This window comes from Pavona decussata, unplaced genomic scaffold (genome assembly GCF_977016875.1).
Source record: "Pavona decussata unplaced genomic scaffold, jaPavDecu1.1 SCAFFOLD_157, whole genome shotgun sequence".
NCBI lineage: Eukaryota > Metazoa > Cnidaria > Anthozoa > Scleractinia > Agariciidae > Pavona > Pavona decussata.
Window position 1 is genome coordinate 39,422 of NW_028145569.1, and position 25,198 is coordinate 64,619.

General features: G+C 39.0%; 1 protein-coding gene and 1 long non-coding RNA gene across 2 annotated transcripts in view; both read left to right on the forward strand.

Moving 5' to 3' along the window:
- Positions 1-16,659, forward strand: part of LOC146465023 (uncharacterized) — a 51,686-nt gene extending 35,027 nt beyond the window's left edge. Inside the window, exon 2 of the long non-coding RNA XR_014868360.1 lies at positions 16,174-16,659. This is a non-coding gene — a long non-coding RNA (uncharacterized LOC146465023). The remainder of the gene's footprint in view (positions 1-16,173) is intronic.
- Positions 280-16,098, forward strand: LOC146465027 (uncharacterized). Its single transcript, XM_085128990.1, has 11 exons — positions 280-370; positions 1,328-1,489; positions 1,596-1,673; positions 2,045-2,112; positions 6,535-6,694; positions 7,277-7,438; positions 7,551-7,628; positions 8,341-8,408; positions 9,128-9,241; positions 12,752-15,466; positions 15,869-16,098. The coding sequence occupies exons 1-10, from the start codon at positions 280-282 to the stop codon at positions 15,452-15,454; spliced, it is 3,684 nt and encodes a 1,227-aa protein (XP_084985116.1). The 3' UTR covers positions 15,455-15,466; positions 15,869-16,098.
- Positions 16,660-25,198: the final 8,539 nt, after the last annotated feature.

The following is a 25,198-nucleotide window of genomic DNA, read 5'->3' on the forward strand; positions in this document are numbered from 1 at the left end:
TTCCCCACCCTTAATAACTCCGAGAGTATTAAGAGTAAAGTAGTGGAACTTGGAGTGTGAATATTGCTGACTTCACATGACGTTACATTGCGTCATAATTTCCCGAAGGCGTCCATCTTGGTCCTGTTTATTTTTCTTCGCCCCTAGAACTCATTGATCTTTTGCTTCATACAGACCTTTCTGTTTTAAACTGTTTTAATGCAACAACATTAACTTGCAAACTAAACGAACGTGCAAAAATTCGCTCCATAGCATTTTGAGGAGGACACTTGCAAATTTATGGCGAGAAGTTCAACCAAAGCTGCAAGTGAAAGTGACGTCACACCAGCTGGTGAGGAAACACTGGATTTTGATGACGTCACCTTAAGAGGTAAGAAGAAATATGTTACTTCCTTTTTCAGAAGACTGTAGAGAGCCGTCTCAGTATTAATCCTTCCTGGATAGCCTGAAGTGCAGGCGTATATTGGGCAGTGGGTGCCGAACATAATCCTTGCCAGAATTATAGCCGGAACAATGGATTTTTTTTTATTTTGTCAGTATTTTTCATTTAAACGAAATAAAGTCTTAATATGAATAGCAATTGTTCTTTTCATTTTGCTGTGAGTCCACTTGGCTAAAAAATTCCATTTTGAAAAGCAATATGTTATATGTTAAATATTTCAAGGTATTTGCGTGGACTTTTCTAGCTAAAGCGATGATGCAAAAACTTCCTTTCCTTTGCGTGTTTTAAGTCTCTGCCCGACCAGGAATTACAGACACTCTAATCTGACTGTTCCACACTCAAAGACCTATGGGTAGATTGCTACGAGTGAGGGATTGTGGTTTCGTTCGGGTGGAATAATATTAATTGGGTATAGACATTGCACACGTACCAACAAACGATTTTTTCGACATTTCTTTTGCTTACCCCTTGTTTAATCTCCTTTGTTGAACAGCGTTTTTCTTGCAGGTCACAGACGAGTGTTTTAAATCGCAACGTCTTTTGCCATAGAGTCAGTTTTCAGACACCCTGAAGAAGAAAGGCCGTTCCTTTCGAAATATTGGCAAAATATATCTCCCTAACCGTGAAATCATCCTTGCTCTTTTCTGTATTATTCATCTGCAAATGCTGTTTTTTTCTTCAAAGCGATCCTACAATTCCCTACTAGTACCAGACTCCTCATTTCATAATAAGCCCAACTTCCCCTCCCCATATCTTACTTATTCACACAAAATTACAACAATTTAACACTTTCACCATGCTTTGTGGAAGCCTTCCTCACCCCAACTCGCTTCCCTATCCCAAATTTTAGGCGATGAATAACACTTTTCATTTGCCTTCTTTTAGCCGTAGCAGAGGTTTACAACACTGAAGGTAATGAGAGACACAGAGAGGATGATTTCAACAACGCAATTCACTTCTACACGGAAGGAATTCAAGTTAACTGCAAGGATGAAGAACTGAGGGCCGAACTGTACAGCAACAGGGCGGAGACCTATTTTTGTTTAGGTTAGAATTTTTCTAATTGTTTAGGCTTTGCCTAACTAAGGTATTTAAATGTCGCAAATTTAAAGAGCACTTTGCATTGAAACCTCTCCGCTCTCTTCTTCTTCAGGAAATTATAATGATTCGCTGAATGATGCTAAGGTTGCTACTGACTTACAGCCATCATTGGCGAAAGCGATTGTGAGAGGTAAGATTTCTAAAATTTACATGTCGTTTTACCGAGGCGGTGGTAGCTAGTAGAGTGAGCTGTGACAAATTTCAAATCTTAAACACCGCTTAATGCTGCGTGTGCTGAAAATTTACTTTGCACTTATAGCAGATTATGTTACGCATCATAAAGTTTAAAATACCTCTTCAGTATAGGTGTTATATGCAAAATTTTAGTATTTCGACTTCGAAGAAGTCTTTGAAGTCAATTACGGCTAAGCATACCTGTAATAACACACCAAAGGTGGCCTTGCCTTGGGTGTCCTTAGAAGAGTCCGTTAGTAATATTGTAAGAGCCACCCTATTTTTAAGAGAAAATAATACCAAACTGATATTATTCTGTTTTATTAGGAGCAAGTGCCTGTGTTCAGCTGAATCAGTTTGAGGAAGCCATCACGTGGTTTGAAAAAGGATTAGCAGTATCCTTTATTACAGATGCTACAACGTACTGAATATTGATCAAATTCAAGCTTTATTATTTTCCTTCATTCCTGATTTTAGGTGCCATCTTATGCAAGACTTATCAGAACAAATGATTTCTTTGTTTTTTCATGAATATTTCAATGTTTCTGTTTCTCTTAAATTCTCGAAGAAGAAACAGTAGTAGGTTATGAGTGGAATTAACCTGGTTAGTGTCGAGGTAAGGTCGAGGTGTCGAGGTAAATTAAGTGTCTTCCTCCATACTAATGAAGAGTCGAGGTTTACTAATGAGCGTCACTCTTGCACAAAGGAAACAATAGACATGCCCAGGCTTGCCCGCTCTATTCCCACCCTGATTGGGTCTTAAGATTTGTATGGCCAGTTTGAATAAAAGCGCGCTTTCTCTTGGTAGCGTCACTCTTGCAATCGCTTTGCTGGGAAAACTTTTTTTCGATTTTTAAAACGTTAGTACCGTTGAAAATGGCTTTTTTCACAAACGTTGTTGATCTTCAAGCTGCTTTGAGCGCTTGTTTAACTGTCCGCGACTGGGAGGTGTTGTTTGAAGCCCCGTTTGCTGGGAAAATTTATCTCCGAGATTTCAGGTTATTCGTGACGATTATCGATCATTACCGTCAAAAAACAAAACACACACACACATATATACACAAAGTGGCGCTGAAAACTCTATATTTCAAGTTTGTTTGACTATTACAAGACCGTTTTCTCCTACCTATCTCGAGGAAATAAAAAACTATTAAAGTCACGCACCGTTAGTCAGTTAATTATGCGGATCCACGAGTCTTAAGTTGCATACAAATTAGTTCAGTTCTGCTGGAAAAACCCAAGGGAGTATCTTGACGCATTAGTATATAATCAATTTTATATAACTTAACAAGGATCAAATTTTAAAACACGCGACTTATAATTGCTAGCAATAGAACCAGACAAGAGATATCGTTTAAAAAACTTTATTAAAAAACAATGAGGAAAAAGAGTCAAATACTCAGCGATTTGAAAGGAAAAGGAATGAAAATGAATCATTTGACTGACTATTACAAATCCGTTTTTTCCGTTTTATTTCGAGGAATAATAAATATTCCTTCCGTGTCTACACAATTTTCCTATGGCCTCTAAGCCAAGAGTTCGACTTTCTTTGTTTCTTGCGGTTTGCCTTGTTCTTTGAAGTCGGTCTTTTAGTTTTTGCTTTAAAAGAGGCCTCATTTCTCCGCTGTCTTGACAGTTCGTACACCGTTTCTTGTGTCTGTGCTGGATTGTGAAAGTGATTTTTTCCGGATTTATCCGCTTCACTTTCGTAAACGACGACTTTAACTTTAGGTTGCAGTTTCGCCTCTTGTAAATACTGTCTTCGCTGTATGTGCCCTAACTGATGAACATCCGCGAGATGGTTAGCTAATCTCACAAGGTATTTAGCCCCGCACGATGGAATCGGACAGTTTCTGCAAACTCTCTTGTAAACCATGTTGACAGTTTGGTGACTGAACACAAATGACATCTTTTTCGCAAATAGTCAGGTTATATAGAGTGTCAGAAGGGCCAAACACAGACCAGAAAGGCCATAACCAGGCCAAACACAGGCCTGAAAGGTCATAACCAGGCCTGAAAGGCCAAAACAACGCCAAAAGGGACAAAAGGAGACAAACGGGCCATTTGTAGTTATATGTTTTTATTATTATTATTATTATTATTATTATTATTATTATTATTATTATTATTAGTAGTAGTAGTAGTAGTAGTAGTAGTAGTAGTAGTAGTATTTTTTCTCAGACACACGCGTGGGTGTCGCGCGTCGCTAGTCACTGGCCTTTCTGGTCTTCTTTTATTTATGAAGGAGAACGCTTAGTAACCCCGCCTTCATCAATTTTCTATAAAAGAGACGCGTTACTTTCTGAAGTTTAGTTTCCTGTCAGAAGGCGTGCGGTTCAAACCAAAGATGACGAGCACAAACTATATCTTATACCTGCAACAAGGTGCTGGAAATGATGAAGACAATGAAGAAAGCGATTTCTCCCAAGAAAGCGATTTCTCCCAAGAAAGCGAAGTTTCTAGTCAAGGAACGGAGTCTTCCCAAGAAGAAGAAACAGAAAACTTAGAGCCGTGGTCACGCATTTTTGATGAAGCCGAGAAACGCCACAAGATTCAACTGGACGCTTTGATCAATCAATACCAAGAAAACGGAGATTCAGAAAACGTGGCTCGTAGTAAAGCCGTGAACGCTCTCGTTCCTGTTTACAGAAAAGAGCTAAGAAAAGTACTCTTAGAGAATCTACAGTGGATGCGTGCAATGAAAAAAGATCCCACCTTCAAAAAAGTGATGGAAACCCAAAAAGAGCTTAAAGACACAGAACGATTTGATTGGTTGGAATCGACGGAACTTGCTATCGATAAGCGGAAATTCTTACTCAATCGATTGTACGAAAAGCAGCCCATTCCACAAGATCAAGACTAAACCTACTTTGAATGTTATGGAATTTTTTTAATGTTTCCTGGACCTTTGTATTGTTGCATTTCAATAAAAACTGTAAACAAGCAAACTTTAAGTGTGTTTATTGATGACTTGAAAATAATAACAATAATAGTAAACTTGTACAAAAAATTAAAATAAAAATCTGAAATTTGAAATACAAATTACTAAAGCAAGATCAAAACTTTTTAATTAAACACTGTTATTTGTGATGACACTTTTAAATAAAAGATGATGATTCCAAAGTTGAGAGCTGTTGCGTGACTAGCGACGCGCGACACCCACGCGTGTGTCTGAGAAAAAATAAAGACACATAACTAGAAATGGCCCGTTTGTCTCCTTTTGTCCCTTTTGGCGCGGTTTTGGCCTTTCAGACCTGGTTATGGCCTTTCAGGCCTGTGTTTGGCCTGGTTATGGCCTTTCTGGTCTGTGTTTTGCCCTTCTGACACTCTATATAACCTGACTATTTGCGAAAAAGATGTCATTTGTGTTCAGTCACCAAACTGTCAACATGGTTTACAAGAGAGTTTGCAGAAACTGTCCGATTCCATCGTGCGGGGCTAAATACCTTGTGAGATTAGCTAACCATCTCGCGGATGTTCATCAGTTAGGGCACATACAGCGAAGACAGTATTTACAAGAGGCGAAACTGCAACCTAAAGTTAAAGTCGTCGTTTACGAAAGTGAAGCGGATAAATCCGGAAAAAATCACTTTCACAATCCAGCACAGACACAAGAAACGGTGTACGAACTGTCAAGACAGCGGAGAAATGAGGCCTCTTTTAAAGCAAAAACTAAAAGACCGACTTCAAAGAACAAGGCAAACCGCAAGAAACAAAGAAAGTCGAACTCTTGGCTTAGAGGCCATAGGAAAATTGTGTAGACACGGAAGGAATATTTATTATTCCTCGAAATAAAACGGAAAAAACGGATTTGTAATAGTCAGTCAAATGATTCATTTTCATTCCTTTTCCTTTCAAATCGCTGAGTATTTGACTCTTTTTCCTCATTGTTTTTTAATAAAGTTTTTTAAACGATATCTCTTGTCTGGTTCTATTGCTAGCAATTATAAGTCGCGTGTTTTAAAATTTGATCCTTGTTAAGTTATATAAAATTGATTATATACTAATGCGTCAAGATACTCCCTTGGGTTTTTCCAGCAGAACTGAACTAATTTGTATGCAACTTAAGACTCGTGGATCCGCATAATTAACTGACTAACGGTGCGTGACTTTAATAGTTTTTTATTTCCTCGAGATAGGTAGGAGAAAACGGTCTTGTAATAGTCAAACAAACTTGAAATATAGAGTTTTCAGCGCCACTTTGTGTATATATGTGTGTGTGTGTTTTGTTTTTTGACGGTAATGATCGATAATCGTCACGAATAACCTGAAATCTCGGAGATAAATTTTCCCAGCAAACGGGGCTTCAAACAACACCTCCCAGTCGCGGACAGTTAAAGAAGCGCTCAAGGCAGCTTGAAGATCAACAACGTTTGTGAAAAAAGCCATTTTCAACGGTACTAACGTTTTAAAAATCGAAAAAAAGTTTTCCCAGCAAAGCGATTGCAAGAGTGACGCTACCAAGAGAAAGCGCGCTTTTATTCAAACTGGCCATACAAATCTTAAGATCCAATCAGGGTGGGAATAGAGCGGGCAAGCCTGGGCATGTCTATTGTTTCCTTTGTGCAAGAGTGACGCTCATTAGTAAACCTCGACACTTCATTAGTATGGAGGAAGACACTTAATTTACCTCGACACCTCGACCTTACCTCGACACTAACCAGGTTAATTCCACTCATAACCTACTACTAGAAACCAAGCGAAGGAACGGGCAAGAAGTTAAGACACCTCATCCATATAATATTTTGCTTCGGTTTTTCGGTTTTATCAACTATTGATTTTTTTACAACTATTGTGGAAGCCTTGACTCATGTAAGATTGAGAAGAACAATCAGACGTTGTTGGACTTGAGGAACCGGTCTGTCAATAAACAGAACAAGCTACAAGATGCAGGCGCAGAGGACAATGCAAATGAATCTGACATCACAACTGCTATTGAGAAAACACTGAATACTGATGATGAAACAACTTTAAGAGGTAAGGAATTTTAGTATTGATATTAATGGTCACTTATGATCAAGGAGCTTAAGACAGATTTATTGGGAAGCTGAAGGTCTAAGAGGAAAAAGTTCTTAAGGAGCTTTCACGCTATTTTGTTGAATATGGGGGGGGGGGGGAGGGGGAGGGGAGAGGGAGAGGGGTGGATTGAGGCACGCATATCGTCAGTCTGTCTGATTGGAAAACATTATGACCCCATCCTTAATCCCTGGACCGTCATTCATGTTGGCAATAAAACCTAGTTTGTGAAGGCCTCGGAGATATGCCCCCCCCCCCCGCCCCCCCCCCCCCCCCCAAAAAAAAAAAAAAAAAAAAAAAAGAAAAGCCCCGAAGAGAGCCAATAAGATTGCCCGAAATTAAGGAAGAAAAGTACCTTGGAATTTTCGTTGAATGACCTACGATACGACGAAATCGTATAATTGAGAAGAAAAAATAAATCATCGAAACTGTCATAGTAGCACCTTTGCTGGAAAACCTCTAACAGCAGCTTCTAATGAAGGCAATTTTTGAAACTTTATTTAGAACTGAATGTAAGATACTTTTTAATTTCCTTCATTTTAGCAAAAGCAGAGCTCTTCAAGGATAAGGGCAATGATGAATTCAAAAAGAAAAATTTCAGCAATGCCATATTGCTTTACACCGAAGGAATCAAAGTGAAAAGCGAGGATGAAGAACTGAAGGCCAAACTTTACAGCAACAGAGCAACAGCACGCTTTATTTTGGGTGAGAAATTTTTAGGTTTTCAGAACGTTGTCAAGTTAGTGTGTTCCCATAAATTTACGTTAATCATGCGCTCAACAACACCGTATATTTCTTTTCACTGATTTTCGCGCAGGTAACTTCCATGATTCACTTAGTGATGCAAAGGCTGCCACGGACTTACAACCGTCTTATGTCAAAGCGATTGTTAGAGGTAAAGAGTCACTTAAGCGAAACTATGAGAAATTTACGTTGTGATTCTAGGGAAAGACAATAAACTCCTAGCTGGAGGCATGCATTATATTTAATTTAATATCGTTTCCGTATTTTGAAAACGTCTGTTGTTCATGCTAAATGTAAATTTAAACATCGTAACTTGTCATCTAACCCGTGAGGAAATGTCACCAAAGGCAAAACTTTAGAAGGAAAGGAAGACCTAGATCTTCTCCGATTTTTAAAAATGTGTTTATGTAAAAAATCTACAGTTATTATTTAACAGCAATAAGAAAAACAATGATGACACTATAATCAGGTAAAATATTTGTGAAGTCTGTTGATTGCAGAGATTTCTGCAGCAACCAGTTTTTGTGTGTTTGTCATCAAGAAAGAGAAAGTTTTGCTACAGTACTTATCGTATTTTAGAACTCAAATTCGTGGAGGTAAAAAACCTTCCGTAAAATCTTAATTAGACGAGCATTAATGAAACTATAATCAGGTTATGTTCACTGATTCAGTTGTTAAGTCTGTTGATTGGCGATATTTGGGAAGGCAACCAACTTTTTCATGTGTGATTTTGTATGTATATAACAAAGAAGGGATAGTTTTGCCAAGTAGTTATCTTCCTTTATAGCTAATTCGTGGAGGCATGATGCTGATCTAACATGAGTGAACTAAAATGCTAAACTGTTATAATTTTGTGTTATTAGGAGCAAGTGCCTGTGTTCAGCTGAATCAGTTTGAGGAAGCCATCACGTGGTGTGATAAGGGATTAGCAGTATCCTTTTCAAATTAACTTTACAATTGCCCGTTCCGAAGTTCATAAAGCGACTGGGCTCTAGTTTAACATTGTTCAAATTGCGTCATATGAAAACAAAAGAACCCCGTCGCCATAGAGATCACATAAACTGACTAATTTTAACGTGATCCGTTCTTTTGATGGACTCCAATTTTTGATTAAATAAAAATTTAAAAACTCATCCCCAGTTTGCATTTGAAAACATGAACGGGCAATAGCAGAAACGTGACTACTGGCAAGGATACACTTATTTGACAGAAATAAGTGGATTGTGACGTCGTTTACTATATCGTTTACTTTCTTTGGAGCAGTGGTGCGCCAAGAGGGATCCAAATACTGACAACGAGGACATTGATATTTTGACATTTACAAGTGACTCTCTTAATTTTAAAACCATTTTATGACATCGCACCCTCAGTTTAAAATATTCTTTTGCACCTCTCTGTACGTCTTTAAAGTTTTAGTCTCGTCTTAAATGAAAGAGCAAAATGTGTTAGGTGGAAACATAGCTTGGCACACTGAGCCTCTTAAATGACATTTTGAAAGTCAGTGTCACACCATATAAGGAAATGGTTAATAGGTAATGGGCTCCTGGTTTGATCTAGATCAGTAATGACCACTCACTGTTCCCTGTAAGTGCTTTTTAAATCCTTTAAAGCATTTGTTTTTCACGTATTGGAAATCTTGACTAATGTAAGATTGACGACAACAATCAGAAGTTGTTGGAATTGAGGAGCAGGTCGGTGAGCGAGCAAAACAAGCTGCAAGCTACTGGTGAAGAGGCAGGGAAGGATCGGTCTGAAACGCAAACAGTAAGTTTGATAAACAACAATTTAAGTTTTATTAAGTGATCATTGATTACTGAAAACAAATTTAATTAGCAAAACTTATGGAACAGTTGAGAGGATTGAATGTTGTGAAAGCAAAACAAAAACACTTACTCTGGCTAATCACAACAGCACAATGAACCAATTAGAATTCGAAGCAAATACATGTAACCAGCACCGAGGGCGGGAAAACGCATGCGAGCAAGTTACGATTGGTTTTGGTTTAGCTTCCATTGGTTGAAAAAATGGCGGAACTTTGGCAACCATTCAAATAAGGCAGTAAAGCAAAAGGAAATTACTTTCGATACTCAATTTCAAATCAGTATGGAAACATGTTGAATTGTGAAGTTTTGGTTGACTCACTGAATGTAGCCTATACAAATATGTTCAGCATCCAGACAAGGGAATGATGTTTACAATCTATTGAAAACGATCGGGTGATCGAAATTTCTAACAGCTGGATCTGTCGGCGTTTCTTAACTCAATAAAAGTAGCAATACTTATAACTATCAGCCGAAGTGGAAACGGCGGAATAGGAAAATTAGGTGTTTGTGTATTGGCAAAGTGTTTATCAACAATGCGTACAGAATTTGGTTAACGTTGTTTAGTATTTTTTCTGAAAGTTCGGAGATATCAGCGCCATTTCAAAAGGGGCGTGTGGTAATTGTACTGCGATGCTAAATATCACCATCCTTTGTGCATTTATGTCTATAACAAAAGCGATGTTAATACACTTTTAAAGGAGTCTTGAGTGAGTTAAGAGAAGGTCTCCGTAAGGACGTTCTGGTCGCTCAGACTTGAAAAATAGATTTGACTTATTTTTTGTGTGTTGCAAGACTTTCACGTTCTAATACTAAAACCAGAATCCGCTTGATCGGACAATTTACGTTTTACGAGTTTCAAAGGAGTTTTGCTTCATTCGAGAGAATCACCGTGAGGATTTATGTCGAGGCTGAAATTTAGTACAACTTTAAACATGAATTTTACAAGAACTAGCTAACTGTATAAGAAACAAAAATCAAAGTCAGTTATATTAAATCTTCATAATGACCGGCTTAACATGTACACTGCACCGAAAAAGGGATTTCCAAAAGTAGCAAAACGGTAGCAAATGTGAAGTAAATACCATATTTGATCAAATTTGGTCATATTTGCTCAAAAACCAAACTTCATGTTTGAACGAGATTTGCGTATAAAGCATTTACACTATATTTACACACCTTTGCAAAAGTGAGAAAGATGTACTCATTTGAAACAATTTTACTTTTACAGTAAATGTGAAGATAATGCACTCTTTTGCTCCACCAAAACATAGATTTACTTGGGTAGCAAACATACGGTGAAAGAGAGTGTTTGCTCGACTTTGGCCATATTTGCACACAAATCAAATATAGCGTTTGCAAGACATTTACAACCAAAGCAAACGTGGTAAATACCACATTTACGCAATATTATTCACACACCGTTGTAAATGGCCTCATTTACACTGTAATAACATAGGCTGTAATAATAGACACTGTATGACTGACACCGAGAAAAAGAAACATTTAGGGAAACTGAAACTTTTTTACAAGGAAGGGTACTCTAGACACTTGTTATTGCCAGCTTTTTAAACAGTCATTCTTACTTATCGTGCGTAATAATTTATATAATTAAAAGCACACGTGACCCACTATATGAGACGGCATATATACATGAACTACGTCTGTAAAGTCACGACAATACCCAAAAACTGAAGAACATGGGCCAGCAAAACTAGACTGTCTTCGGCACCAACAATAAGCCTTTTGATTCTTGTTCAAAGCGATGTCGTACCGCAATGATTATCTGAATGTTAATACACCACGTGTAAATTAACAACTTTGCTCCAACAGCAAATTAAACACGAATATCATGCGAATTTACTGGTTTAGAAAGCAAAACAAAACAAGTGCAAATTAACAGGTTTGCTCCTACAGCAAACGTGAGTGTTATGTAGGCAGAGTCACTTATTTCATTAGAAGTGCATAAAAAAAAAGACAAATTAGTTTATTTACTCTTGGAGCAAATGTGAATAAACTAAACGGAAATTTTCAGTTTTGTATCGTGGTCAATGCGTTAGATCAAAAATGCAAACATGGCATTTGTGTAGTGCTTGCCAATATTTGCTATGCTGGAAAATATTCAACTTTGGTATGGTGAGCAAATCTGATGCAAATTTGTATGGCATTTGTAGATTTACCTATGTTGCGAAATTCCAAGCAAATATCATTTAAGCGACATTTGCACACAAATCGAGCAGAAGCAAATTTGTTTATTTGCGTAACATTGTATTAAAGGCAAATTTGTGTCAAATTTAGAACCCTAGATCTGGTACAGATTTGCTCCAGTTGCAAAGTTGATTAAATCCATTTTTTCGTGTAGAGTAATAAACACCTAAGATTTCTTTTTTGTTGTTGTTTACCGTCTTTTTACCTGAACTCGCAATAATTTAACTAAGCCACCACATAGTTAATAAAGTTCATTCGATGCATTTTTTCTTCCTTATAATTGGCCAAGAGCAAACCACGTGAAATGCAAATAACTGTCTACAAATAATGGTCTGCTCATGCGCAGCACTGTCCAACTGCATTTTGCTGCAAATAGTATTCTGCTCATGCGTAAATGAAACCACCCTAGGCTCTAGTGTGAAAATGGCAGATCGCTTCCCTGAGCTGTCAGAGAGTGATTTGACATCTTTAAATGATCAAAAGAACAGCGAGAATACTAAAAAGCAACAAAAGTTGACCTAAACCGCTTTTAAGAGTTCTAAGATCTCAAAGAATGGAAGATAGACTAATGCCCTATTCACACCAATGCTTAAACACGTTTAAAAGCTGTTTAGTTAAACACAGTTTAAAATTGTTTCCTTCATAAAAGCAGCTTTCGGATTTTTGTCGACTACAGATTTAGCACAAATGAAAGCATAAGTCAAAGTTTATTTGAATCCTTTGTCAAAGCCAATGGTTCAGCTTTCTGTTACCAATTTTCATTTTGTTAATTCTGGTTTAACTAAACATGTTTTGTTGGTGTGAATGGGGCTTAAGAGTCAGTCGTGTCATCGAAAGACAAGTTGACAACTGTTCTGAGAAAATTTTACCCTGAAGCGCGAGCTTTACACCAAAAACAACAACAACAACAACAACAACAAAACAAAAACAAAACCAAAAAACACGTTGATGGAATGATAAAACAATTATTGAACTCGATTATCGCAAAATATCGTGCTTTGTCAGTGTCACGCAGATCAATAACTTCAGAAAAGATTTCCTATTAACTTCTGTTGAAACTTGGTCCCACCTTTAAAATTGGAAAATTTTATTGTGTCATTGTCTATATTTCGTTTGTTTTCATTTGAGAACTACTTTTTCTATTCACCTAATATAAAAGACGATGAACCACTGGTTTTCCTGCCCGCCTTGTATTGTTGATGTATAACGGCAGTTACAAAAAAACGTTTATGTTTATGTTTGAAAGGAAAAAGGCAGAGCTGCAAACGAGAGCTGTAGAAAAAGTTGGACCTCTGGTAATAACATCCCCGGGAATCTCCAAGCAACACTGCAATACTATGAACGTGAACTTAAAATTGCAAAGCAAACGGGGGACAAATTACAAGAAGTGGAGATTCTTTGTCGTCTTGGGAACGTTTATTACAGTCATAGTGATTTAAAAAAAGCCACACACTACCATGAACGTTGCCTAGAAATCGCAAGAAAATTGGGAGATGTCTCAATTGAAGGAAAGGCGTCCTTTAATCTAGGCAACGCTTATCAGAAACTCGGAGATTCTAAAAAATCCATTCACTACCATGACCTTTGCCTAGAAATTGCAAGAAAAGTGGGAGACGTATTACTTGAAGGAAAGGCGTACTGTAATCTAGGCATCGCTTATCAGGGACTCAGAGATTTCAAAAAAGCCATTCACTACTATGAACTTTGCCTAGAAATCGCAAGAAAAGTGGGAGACGTCTCACTTAAAGGAGAGGCGAATTGTAATCTAGGCAACGCTTATCAGGAACTCGGAGATAACAAAAAAGCTATTCACTGCCTTGATCTTTGCCTAGAAATCGCAAGAAAAGTGGGGAACGTTTCAATGGAAGGAAAGGCGTACTGTAATCTAGGCAACGCTTATAAGGGACTCGGAGATTTCAGAAAAGCCATTCACTACCATGGCCTTTGCCTAGAAATCGCAAGAAGAGTAGGAGACGTCTCAAGTGAAGGAAGGGCGTATGGTAATCTTGGCAGCGATTATGGGAGACTCGGAGATTTCAAAAAAGCCATACACTACCATGACCTTTGCATAAAAATCGCAAGAAAAGTGGGAGACATCTCAATTGAAGGAACGGCGTATGGTGATCTAGGCAACGTTTATAAGAGACTCGGAGATTTCCAAAAAGCCATACACTACCATGAACGTTGCCTAGAAATCGCAATAAAGGTGGGAAACGTCTCAACTGAAGGAATGGCGTATGGTAAGCTAGGCAGCGATTATCTTGAACTCGGCGATTTCCAAACCTCCATACACTACAATGAACGTTCCATTGAAATCGCAAGAAAAGTGGGAGACGTCTCAAATGAAGGAAGGACGTGTTGTAATCTAGGCATGTGTTATCAGGGACTCGGAGATTTCCAAAAAGCCATACACTACCATGAACGTAGCCTAGAAATCGCAAAACAATCGGGAGACAGAGTCTTAATTGGCAAATCCTTTTGTAACCTTGGAGTTGCCTTTCACTCAATTGGTTCTTTATGCCAAGCTGTAGAATGCCATCTACACAGTATAAAGACGTTGAATGATGTAAGGCGCGATCTTGCGTCTAATGATGACTGGAAGGTGAGCTTGCGCCATTTGCACCAAAAAGTTTATGTTAATTTATGGCGCTTGTTTTTAAAGCAAGACAAGGTTGTGAAGGCTCTTTTAGCTGCAGAGGAGGGACGCGCACAGGCTCTGAATGATCTCATAGAGTTCAAGTATGCATCCAAAAACACCCAAGCCGAATCTTGCACAGAAATAAAAACTATAACTGACATTTACAGTTATCTTCCTTCCAATACAGTTTTCATTGCCCTCGGGAACCAAAAAGTATTTTTTTGGGTTTTACAGAAAGGAAAGGATGTACAGCTAAGAGGAAAACAGATACCCGATGGCCAAGTCGATGCCGGGGATTTCTTGGATACCAAACTGAAGAAAATTTGTGGAAGAGCTTTTGTCAAATGTGAGGATCGTTCACTGGACATGGCAAAAGATGAAAATCTTTCAGATGCGAGATCCCCTCCCGGGAAGAAGCCAAATGAATCCTCCAGTTCCCGCAATAGTGCCTTAAGTTTACTATATGAGACCATCGTGAGTCCTATACAAGATTTGTTACTTGAAAAGGAAGTAATATTCGTTCCTGAGGGCCCATTGTGTTTGGCTCCTTTCGCTGCATTCATGGACTCAGATTCCAAGTACCTCTGCGAATCTTTTAGACTCCGCGTGATTCCATCGCTGACGAGTTTGAAATTGATAGCAGATTGTCCCGTTGATTACCACAAGAACAGTGGGGCGCTCATCGTGGGTGATCCTTGGATACAGGACGTTACTTTTGAGGAGACGAAGTTTCCGCAGCTGCCATTCGCACGAAAAGAAGCGCAGATGATTGGGCGAATACTTCACACTACGCCGCTAATTGGAGAGCATGCAACGAAGAATGAAGTATTGAAACGACTCTCCTCGGTTGCTTTGGTGCACATTGCAGCACATGGGCGAATGGAAACAGGAGAAATTCTCTTAGCACCAAATCCTTCACCGGTATCACGGACTCCTATCGAGGAAGAGTTCCTTTTAACAATGAAAGACATACTGGATGTTCATATGCGAGCAAGGTTGGTTGTGCTGAGTTGCTGTCATAGTGCCTGTGGGGAGATTAAGGCTGAGGGTGTGGTTGGCATCGCACGGGCATTTTTGGGTGCTGGTGCTCGCTCTGTTCTGGTGTCATTGTGGGCGATTGATGACGAGGCTACTATGGAGTTCATGAAAATATTCTATCAGCACTTAATGAAATGTGAAAGTGCCAGTGCAGCTCTGAACCAAGCCATGAAATCCATGAGAGAATCTGACGAGTTTAGTGCAGCACATTACTGGGCTCCCTTTGTACTCATTGGTGATGACGTCACACTAGAATTGGGCGGAGAAGAGTAGCTGATTTGCACTGTGAGTAGATTGATCAAGGTTTGAAATAAACGAATTTACTCGCCCTCATTAAAGTTATTGCAGCTAATCTCCTTTAACTTTTTAAAAAACAGACGAGAGATGCCTTCGTCGTGATATGTCTTAAAGGTTTTGAAGTTGTTTTAGGAACTATGTTCTTTCTTTACAGAGGCCAAAAAAAAGAAGGAAAAAGAAAAAAAGAAAACGCAAAAAATAAGAAAAAAAAAAACAAAAAACAAAACAAAACAACAACAACTCGGTCACTACAACACTATCGTGCATAATTATTTCAGACATTTGTTGTAATTCATAATATTTACTTGAGGTTTACAATAATATATATATGTATATTTTTACAGTTGTAATTGTTCTAAAGTTTGCCTTCCTGATGTTTTTGCTTTATAGCTGCTGAACGCAAATCTGTGATAAATGAAAAAAAGACCACAGGACCATCTGTGACGGCTTACATGATGAAAAAATCGTCATGAGAAGAAACCGATGACAAGAAACTCGTACAAGAGACTGTAAATAGCTTGTTAATTTTGACTACCATGTGATTTCGATTATTTAAATAGTGGTGAGAATTTTTTCATTTTATTAGAAATTTTTTGTAGATAGGGAATACTGTGGACTCTATCAAAGAAACACATACTATTTACGGAAACACGAACAACGAAACTGGATCTTCACAAGCTGTTGGCTTTCACAAGAAAGCAAGCTGAAATTTCTGTCTTATCAGCCTGATGTGTTGGTCAAATGTAATTAAGGCCAGACTGAAGCATTAACTCCTTTCTTGAAAAGAAAAGTAAACATATTTTAGCTGATACCATTAAAAGTTTACACGAGTGTTGACAGTTTATTATACATTTCTAGCCATTTCAGAAGACTCAAGTTTAAAATTTTCCTAGGGGAACATGTCCACGGAGCCCCCTAGTTGTCTCACGCTAACACGTTCGCTTTAGCCCCCCCCCCTCCCCCCCTTATTCCAAACATTGCTCTGCGGGCCCTGTCTTTAACGTAAGAATTACTGTTTTGTGGTGCAATTGAAACATGGTTTCTCTGTATTGTTTAAATAAACTAGGAGCGCCGGAAATCGCATAACAACAGAAAAGATAGCTTTAGTGCTTAGTAAGTTCCAATCACACTGTTTAATTAGAAATTGGTTCTGCTTAAAATGGAATTGTTTTGATGCCTGAGCTTCGTTTGTTTTTAGATTTTTGAAGCGGTGAAATTACGATTACAAGTGGAGCGACGAATTAAGATTTATAACACTGCAGATGATGGTGAAATTTTTTCCAATAGCTAGCGCTCCTTTAGGTGTGTAATGTTTATAGGTACTAACTAGCTGCTAGTGACATATTCCCCCCCCCCCCCCCCCCCGTGATTGTCGAGATCGCAGGCTTCAATCGAATTTTATACGGTGACTGCTGGTCCCTGCTTCTAGGGGAGCAGGGTTGGCGCAGTAGTGAGAGCACTCGGTATCATATGTGGGTTAAGCTTGTTGTTGGTTCTCGTCTTTGCTCCGAGAGGTTTTTCTCCGGGTACTCCGGTGATCAAACCTCCTCAAAAACTAACATTTCTGAATTCCAATTTGATCTGGAAAGTGTCCGCAATTAGTGCTGTGCGCTAAATACATTGAAATACTTAAATAAAATGACTTTTTAACCCTCCCCCCCCCCCACCCTTCTGCCTGGGTGCTCATTTAATTTTGGGCTCATAAGGTTGGCGCCTATTATATTCCCAACATTTTCAGCAAGCGTGGACATTTTAGAGAATAATAAAACAAGGGATACGGTAACCAAGTTCATTTTGCTTCAATAAGACAAAACAAAGTTCAAAGGCTAACATAAACAAGCCATAAACAATATATAAGTTTATTGACACTAGAATTTACCTCTCCACTTCAAAGCTCAATAAGAACTTCCGCATCTGTAGTAAGGGGTCATTGATTGACTATTGGTGATTCACTTAAAGAAAAATAAATAAATAAAAAAAAAAATAAATATATAAGTAAATAAATAAAAAAATAAAAAAATAAATAAATGAATAAAAACAGAAATGAACGAACGCTTTAATAGAATGGCGGCCGAAAATTCAAATCAGCTAAAATTAAAAACGTATACCAGCACTAGAAAGAGCACTTTGACATTAGTAACCCTGCTAAAATTCAGCGTATCGGGTGTAACATCAGCTAAGAAAATATAAGCTGAAAAATGAAAAAAAATTACAGACGTTTGTATGACTGGGGGTAGACGTATACCCACAGTCATGTCTATAAATTTGTCAAATTTCATCTTACCTTTCCTTAGCTGACATAACACCTATTATTACAACCTGAATCATTGTATAATGCAATTCTACGGATTTGATTGGCTTAGCGGCCATGGTATATGAGCCATTATACCATGCCCGAGAAATGGCGAACATTAAATTGTATTCTAATTGTTCTTGCAAAGCGAAATGAGCAAAATCTAGCAATATTTCTTGATTTATTTTTAATAAAACAATTATTCCACTCACACTTGTTGGATATGAGATGATTATAGCCAACTCGGCGCTACGCGCCTCGTTCGCTATCTATTATCTCATATCCAACGCGCACTAGTGGAATAATTGTTAAATATGCTGAAACTTTGCAAGGTTACCAAAGTAAAGGTGGTATTTTAAGTGCTGGTATCAGTGTTTCATTCAGTTTAATTTTAACTGATTCAAATCTGTTGCCGCCATTTTGAAAAACCGTCTTTTGTATTTGTTCCATGCAAGCTCATTATCAACGAAGACCCAAACATACCTAGCATCTCAGAATTTTAGGGGGACCCACGGAAAGCATTTAAGATAATGTTCCAAATATTGTTTTCTGTTTTCCAAGGTCAATGTCCTGCCACAGAGGTGATGTTTGTGTCGCTAACGAAGTTCGATCTGTTTGCATTCTTGGCCTGAATTTTCAGTTTAAGGATGTGCCTACTTTTGTTACTGCGCATACGTTCTGCGCATCTCGAGAAGCTCGGGTTTTCCTTTACGTGGTGCCAACTAATACAGGGATATTTTTGCGCGGTTTAAACCTATGCGGAGAAAGCAGAACTTAGCAAGTGCTCTTGGTATCCAAAACGAACACTTGGGGTAATTTTTGCTTAGCAATCTCTAAAAAATGCGTGGTTACTCTCAATTTTCTTTTTTGGATTTCATCCCTTGCTGAGATCTGCTTTCCCTGCATAGTCATAAATAACACAAAAATACTTCTTTATTAGTAGGCACCCGGAAATTTTTCGCGTGCAGATCCCTATCTCCAAATTTACGAACTGCCGATAGGAAATCCCGCCTAAACTGCTATTGGCTTTTCGAAAATCGTATTTGGCCTTATTTTGCTGTCTTAGAAACATGTTTCGTCCCTGTAATGTATTTTTCCGTGTTACTACAGTTCCAGGCGATTAAATATCAAACAAAACGCTAGTTTTTGTTCACAACTTAACCTTAATTGCTGAGGTGATCGAGACCTTTGGAACTGATCTAGACATGTACCGTATTGAACCGTTGGATTCCTCTTGGGATCTACAGCCTGCACCGTGTGCTCTCGTGAGCTCAAATCAAGTATGGTTCGAGGAGCTAGTCTACATTTCCAGTAACTGTTATGCATGCAGTATGCGATATATTCTTTTCAGTTGTACCTGTGCCAGCCTGATTAACTCCTCCCCTGCGGTACGCGTCTCGTCCAAAAGGCGATTAGGACAACGGACATTATGAACACTGTATTCTCACAGTATCTCGCTGAGACCAAAAACTGTATGACTGAGACAAAAAAACAGTATGACTTTAATAACGGTAGTATACAAATCTCACTCACCTTTCTCCAGCTCTCGGTTCTCGTAGCAGAGCGGGGGTCAATGGCAATCTAAATGAACACGCGTGGTAATCATTGCGAATAGTTTTGACAGTTTAAACTACGTTAATATCAGCCTGGCGTTAGTATAAGGGCCATTCGCTTATCGCATCACAGCGAAATGGAAACGAAGTCACTCAGTCATAAGAATTTACAATTCGTCGACAACACAAAAACATTAACATGCCAACGTAACAGTAGGTTACAGATTAAGGCAAGGGATGAACCATTTCAGTTTTGAGAGGTGTGGGGTTGGGCACTTTTCTTTCAACTGCAAACAATAACAAGGATTTCTCTTTTTGTTTCCCCTTCTCCAATAACAGGCCAGTCCATCTCACTGGGCAAATAGTATATACTTTCCGCTCCCGACTTAAAGAAAGCCTTGATCAGTCTAATGAAATAGGCTAGGGAAAAGAGTCGTTTCTTTCTCACAAACCATTGCCTTGATTACGAACTTGCAGCAATCATCAAATCAGTAGAGACCTATAAATTAAAAAAAGGAATCGACTACCACTACAAATAGGATATTTGACTTTAAGTTTTTTAAAGAAGTACTGAGCATGGAAGTATCCCATTGAACTTCATTTTACTCTTTTCGAGCAACAAACTTGACGCAGTTGTTTCGAGGGATGATAGCTAAAGGCTGGTTCACACGTGCGACGCAAGCGACGTGCAATCCCAAAATGGCTGCAATCTTGTTCCCAGAGTTCGCGTTACTCTAGACCAGCAGTCGGGAAACGAAGACTTTCGGAAGAGATTAAAGGTGGACGCCCACTTGGTTTGAACTTAATCCGTAGAAGCATGGAACGACGGAGTATTTTCCATCTTGCGCAGTTTGCGTTTGCCTTCGTGATACCCCGGTTCACACGTGTGAAATACAAGCGCAAGGAAATGAAAAAAATTCCCATTTCTTGCGTTGGCGCTTGCGTTTGCAGGCGAGATCACTTACATTTAATGAACTTGTTTTGGGCACTACGCCTTCCTTACAAAAAAATGGTAGTAAAAATAAAGTGACGACGGCTGTCTTGTTTCCCGCCAAAGTGACACTGGGTCATTCGTGCACGCACTCCTTCTCTTTTGGCGGGAAAATAGCATCTAAAGGTCTCTAAGGCCTGGTTCATACGTCGAACTTTACATGAGCCGAACCTAATCATTTGGTTCGGCGCATGAAAAGATCGACGTATGAATCAGTTAGGATCGACAGATTTGTATTTGGGTCGACCCGCCGTTCTATTCGACTACGCCAGTCGAATAGAACGGCAAAAGTTCGACTTCGATTCAGACGTCGAACTTTTCATGTGCCGAACCAAATGCATACGTTACGTATAAATTATATAAATTATATCTATCTCCCAGAGGTCTGTGCATTCCATGACCTTCCATCGACTTGCAATTGGCATGTCCGTAAAGGACTTCATTCTGAACAAGATGGCGGGAAAAGAGGAATGTGCTTGTTCTTCTTGTTTCGAAACAACTGAATATACTTGTCTGAGATGCGAAAGATTAAAAAAAAAAAAAAAGAATCTATTCTTGAAGTGCACACTCACTTCAAACCGACAGAAACTTTCCAATACAGGCTATATCAAAGGCAAAGCGTCAAGACTTCTCAGAACAAAATCTTCAAAAACAATATTTGAAGAAAACATTACTCTATTCAAACAGAGATTACGCAACAGAGGTTACCTCGATAACCTTATAAATAAAACTCTTTCAGAAGTCAACCTCCGCGAAAGAATGTCAGCACTACAAAACAAACTAAAAACCCGCAAAAACATTTTGAGGTTTGTTATGGAATATCGCCCCTCGATGCCTAACCTAAAACAATTCAGATGAGTAAATACAGGAGCCATAATCAGGGATGAAGACCGTAAGCGTGGGGTCCACGCGTCCCCATGAGTTGTACCAAAAAAATCTATTTTTAGAAAAAAATTCCCCCCCCCCCCATCCCCCTCACGTCATAAACCGCGTGAATAAACGCAAATTTGCGTGGCGCTACTACTTTATATGTGACATGGAAAGCAGCTGAGAAAAAATTCACTAAAGATAAAAAAGTCCTTACCTGTCTGAGTACATGTCCGTACAGTGTAAGCTTTTTTCATTCATTCAACAATAGCAACGCACGCAGCGCCACCGTTTTGGCGCCTTTTGGACTTTACTGTGAGAGTCATGTGATCAATAGACCGCTTATTCCAACTTCTCCCGTCTTCTTTCAATTGTTATTTTTTCCTTTGTGAGAGTCTAATTCCTTAAATGTGGGCACTGAGGAGATATTCCCGGGCAGAATTTTAAAATTTGGACGCCATTTTGAACGGGTAGAAAAAAAATTTAATTTCTCCTCGCGCGATCCTGGCCGTTTACACGCGTGCACGCACGCGCGTATGGCGCAATTTTTTTTCTAAAAATAGTTTTTTGATACAACACATGGGGGCAAGCCCACAAGTCAAAATGGCATCTCGTTACGGTCTCCATCCCGGATTATGGTTCCTGGTAACCCCATGACACTTGATAGAACATCAGCCTCTGCTAAGGGAGATCTACAGAGACCCTTACTTTTGTACAGAAAAGGGAGATCTTTGAAAGACACACTCGTAAGAGCAAATTAACTTTGAAGGTCATATTCTTCCTATCTCGACCAGTAGGAGCCGTGTTTGGCCTGTCTTTATTATTTTACCAAACAAGCTCTTCCATGACAGAATTCATCTTTCCCGCCATGAATCTTGCTGAGTAAAAACAACAGCCGCTGACCACGAAAATCTACTTTCCCACTTTAACTTTAATTAAGTTCGACTTCAATTAGGTTAGACGTCTGAATCAACTGCCGAACTTAATTATTTGGGTCGACCTTAATAGGTATTAGGTTCGGCTCATGTAAAGTTCGACGTATGAACCAGGCCTAATATTGACTTACGGAGGGTCAAACTTTGGCGTGACCAGTGGTGTGTGACTATAAGGCACTGTTTGTGCAGCTGGGGTTACAAACTGTGCTTTGGACTGCAACTGGTTTGCTGAAAGAAAAACGAGAGAAACACGAGGTAAAGGGAACCTTGAGCAACTTTGGCGGTAACTATCAATGTTAATTTTAGAGCGCGAGCTGCGAGATTGAAACAAAGAACTGAATGTAATGTCGCACATTTCTTTTTATAAGAACGTCTAATTTTGGGCCGAGGTTGAACAATCTTAATTTTTTTTTTTTGTTTTTTTTTGTTTTTTTTGTTTTTGCTGTTTGAAAAGGCCTGAAAAGGTTCTTAAGATGTTTTATAAACTTTAAAGTGTGGCATTTCAATAAAGCAACGCGTGCGTCACCGGAAACTTATCAAAGAGCATTACTAGCGGCAATGTGGTATCAAGTTGCTTGTGACATGGTTACGCTGCATACTCTAGTACTGGGCACAAGACGGCATGCCATGGCACCCAACTCGCAGTAGATTTGGCTTTATGAAAACTAGTGAACATCGAGGTTTGCAACGTGACAATGGGACTAAAGTCTATCATAAATAAGCCGTATTTACACTGCTTATTTTAAACAACAGATGGTCAACTTAAAAACGTTGTAAACTGATTCTCTGCCTGGAGTGTTCTAAGCATGTTCTTAAAATTTTGGTCTAATATATCTTGGCCTCGCCTTAGGTGAAAATTAAGAAAAAAGCGGAGCAAAAGAAGGCGAACAAGGTCAAAGTCTAAAACACCTCAGCTGGCAGCGAGCGATAAAGGGTCGTGGTAAAACCAGGCCGATGTTGTTTCAAAACCATCCTCGTCGAAAGATATCGGGGCGAGTCGAATGAAAATAACTGCCTCGGCAGCTGAGCAATTCATTGACGAACTACCAGATAGTGGAGATTCCAACACCAGCACTTCTCCTTCGGACTCCGAATTCGAAGATGCCGGTGACGATCCAGTTGTTGACCGGCTCAAAAATTAGCACCGAACTTCAGTTCGCAGAACCGATGGATGTATTGATTTAGCCGGTGGCGTTCTCGCACCAGACTTAACTTTTCCCATTACGATATCGCTTTACAATTACAGTAACCCTGAATGCCTTCGCGCGAATTTAAATTATTGTTTTGTAATAGATCTTCGTGGGGAATGCTTATTTGTGTTTGATTGGCTGGCGGCATGAGCGCGTTGACAAGAATTTTAATGACGTGCGAAAACTCTGAAAATATTTCAAGGCCGAAAACACGGCTTTTGTTTTTGGCTATCTCTAAAACAGGGAACGGGGAATGGTAGAATGGTGGAATGGGGAATGGGGAACGGGGAACGGCGAACGGGGAACGGGGAACGGGGAATCTCTAAAATAGGGAATCTCTAAATGGGGGAATCTCTAAACGGGGGAATCTCTTAAATAGGGAATCTCTAAAAGGGGGAATCTCTAAAATAGGGAATCTCTGAAAGGGGGAATCTCTAAAATAGGGAATCTCAAAAAGGGGGAATCTCTTAAATCTCTAAAGCTTTTTTACAACCACTGTTTCGGCAGGCTTTTTTGTTGTCTGATACTGGGTAATAAACACCGCGCCAAATGAACCTTGACCAATTACTTCCTGGCTCGTAATCTCGTCCCAGCTAAATTTTGGGAGCCCATCAAACGCCTCAAGCTTTTTTCTTTTGCTGGCAAACGCCAATGGAAACTTGAAATTGTTATCCATGTTGACCTGAAGCCAGTGACTTGAAAAAAGGTCGACCGAAGGTCGGGATGACATATCTTATCTTAACGCGTTCTTGCAGCCATTCCCCGCCATTTGGTACTACTTTAAGAGAATTTGTCTTTTTGGTATAAAAAAGCAGACGCTATTAAACCTTATATTCTCATTACTAGTCGTGTTAATTACGCCATGAAACGTAACCAGCCAGACACATTGAAAACATATTTAGCATTTGCAATTTGGGTGGCTTCCGGCCTACGTCAGACATGTCTTTATCCCAGGGAGATAAGCATGTCTGGTACCTGAGTGATAACATCATAGATAAGGTGAATTTTTTCCTTGACCAGTGAAACTTTTTTTTTTCTTGAAAAACATTGAGGGCGTTTGTTGCAACTTTCGAAAGGCATCAAAGGAAATTGGTTAGTTTTAGACATAAGAAAGGGGCGGCTTTTTTATTAGACATCGTTGTAAGGCCATTAGGGCTAATCGCAACAAACACCGCGAATTTCACAATTGGCATTTTTGAACTGATCACTAGATAAGCTTTATGCAGGCGTAAAGACCAGTTAATGATGGTCGACCCGTGTTACAGATGCCAGGCCCGGTTCCAGTTCCAGTCATTTTGAGTCTACGGCTTATTCAGAGATTCAATTGCGCTTTCATCTTTACCGTTTTGCAGTAAGGTGCTGTAGAAAATTCGATTTTCTCTTGCTGTTTGTGGCCCTTTGATATCGATTGGCATTTTTTTTAGACCACCCCTAACGAAGATATTGCGGCAAGCGACGACAACAATTTATTTTTATCTTATATATCTAGTAATTATGACAACAACTGTCAATAATATTATTGGTTGTTGGCAAATGCTGTAAATGTCTCTTGAGAAAAACTCTACTTCCAAAACGTTCATAGATTTATCCAGTTCGTTGATAGATTCTCCCGTTTAGAGATTCCCCTTTTTTGAAATTCCCCCTTTTAGAGATTCCCTATTTTAGAGATTCTCCCTTTAAGAGATTCCCCCCTTTAGAGATTCCCTATTTTAGAGATTCCCCCTTTTAGAGATTCCCTATTTTAGAGATTCCCCCTTTTAGAGATTCCCTATTTTAGAGATTCCCCCTTTTAGAGATTCCCTATTTTTCAGAGATTCCCCCTTTGGAGATTCCCTATTTTAGAGATTCCCCCTTTTACAGATTCCCTATTTTAGAGATTCCCCCTTTTACA

Bases quoted from the DNA above. Each gene is read 5' to 3' on its own strand.
- LOC146465027 (XM_085128990.1), top strand. From the start codon at position 280: ATGGCGAGAAGTTCAACCAAAGCTGCAAGTGAAAGTGACGTCACACCA. The intron at 371-1,327 runs GTAAGAAGAAAT...GCCTTCTTTTAG, and splicing joins TGATGACGTCACCTTAAGAG to CCGTAGCAGAGGTTTACAAC. The intron at 7,629-8,340 runs GTAAAGAGTCAC...TTGTGTTATTAG, and splicing joins TGTCAAAGCGATTGTTAGAG to GAGCAAGTGCCTGTGTTCAG.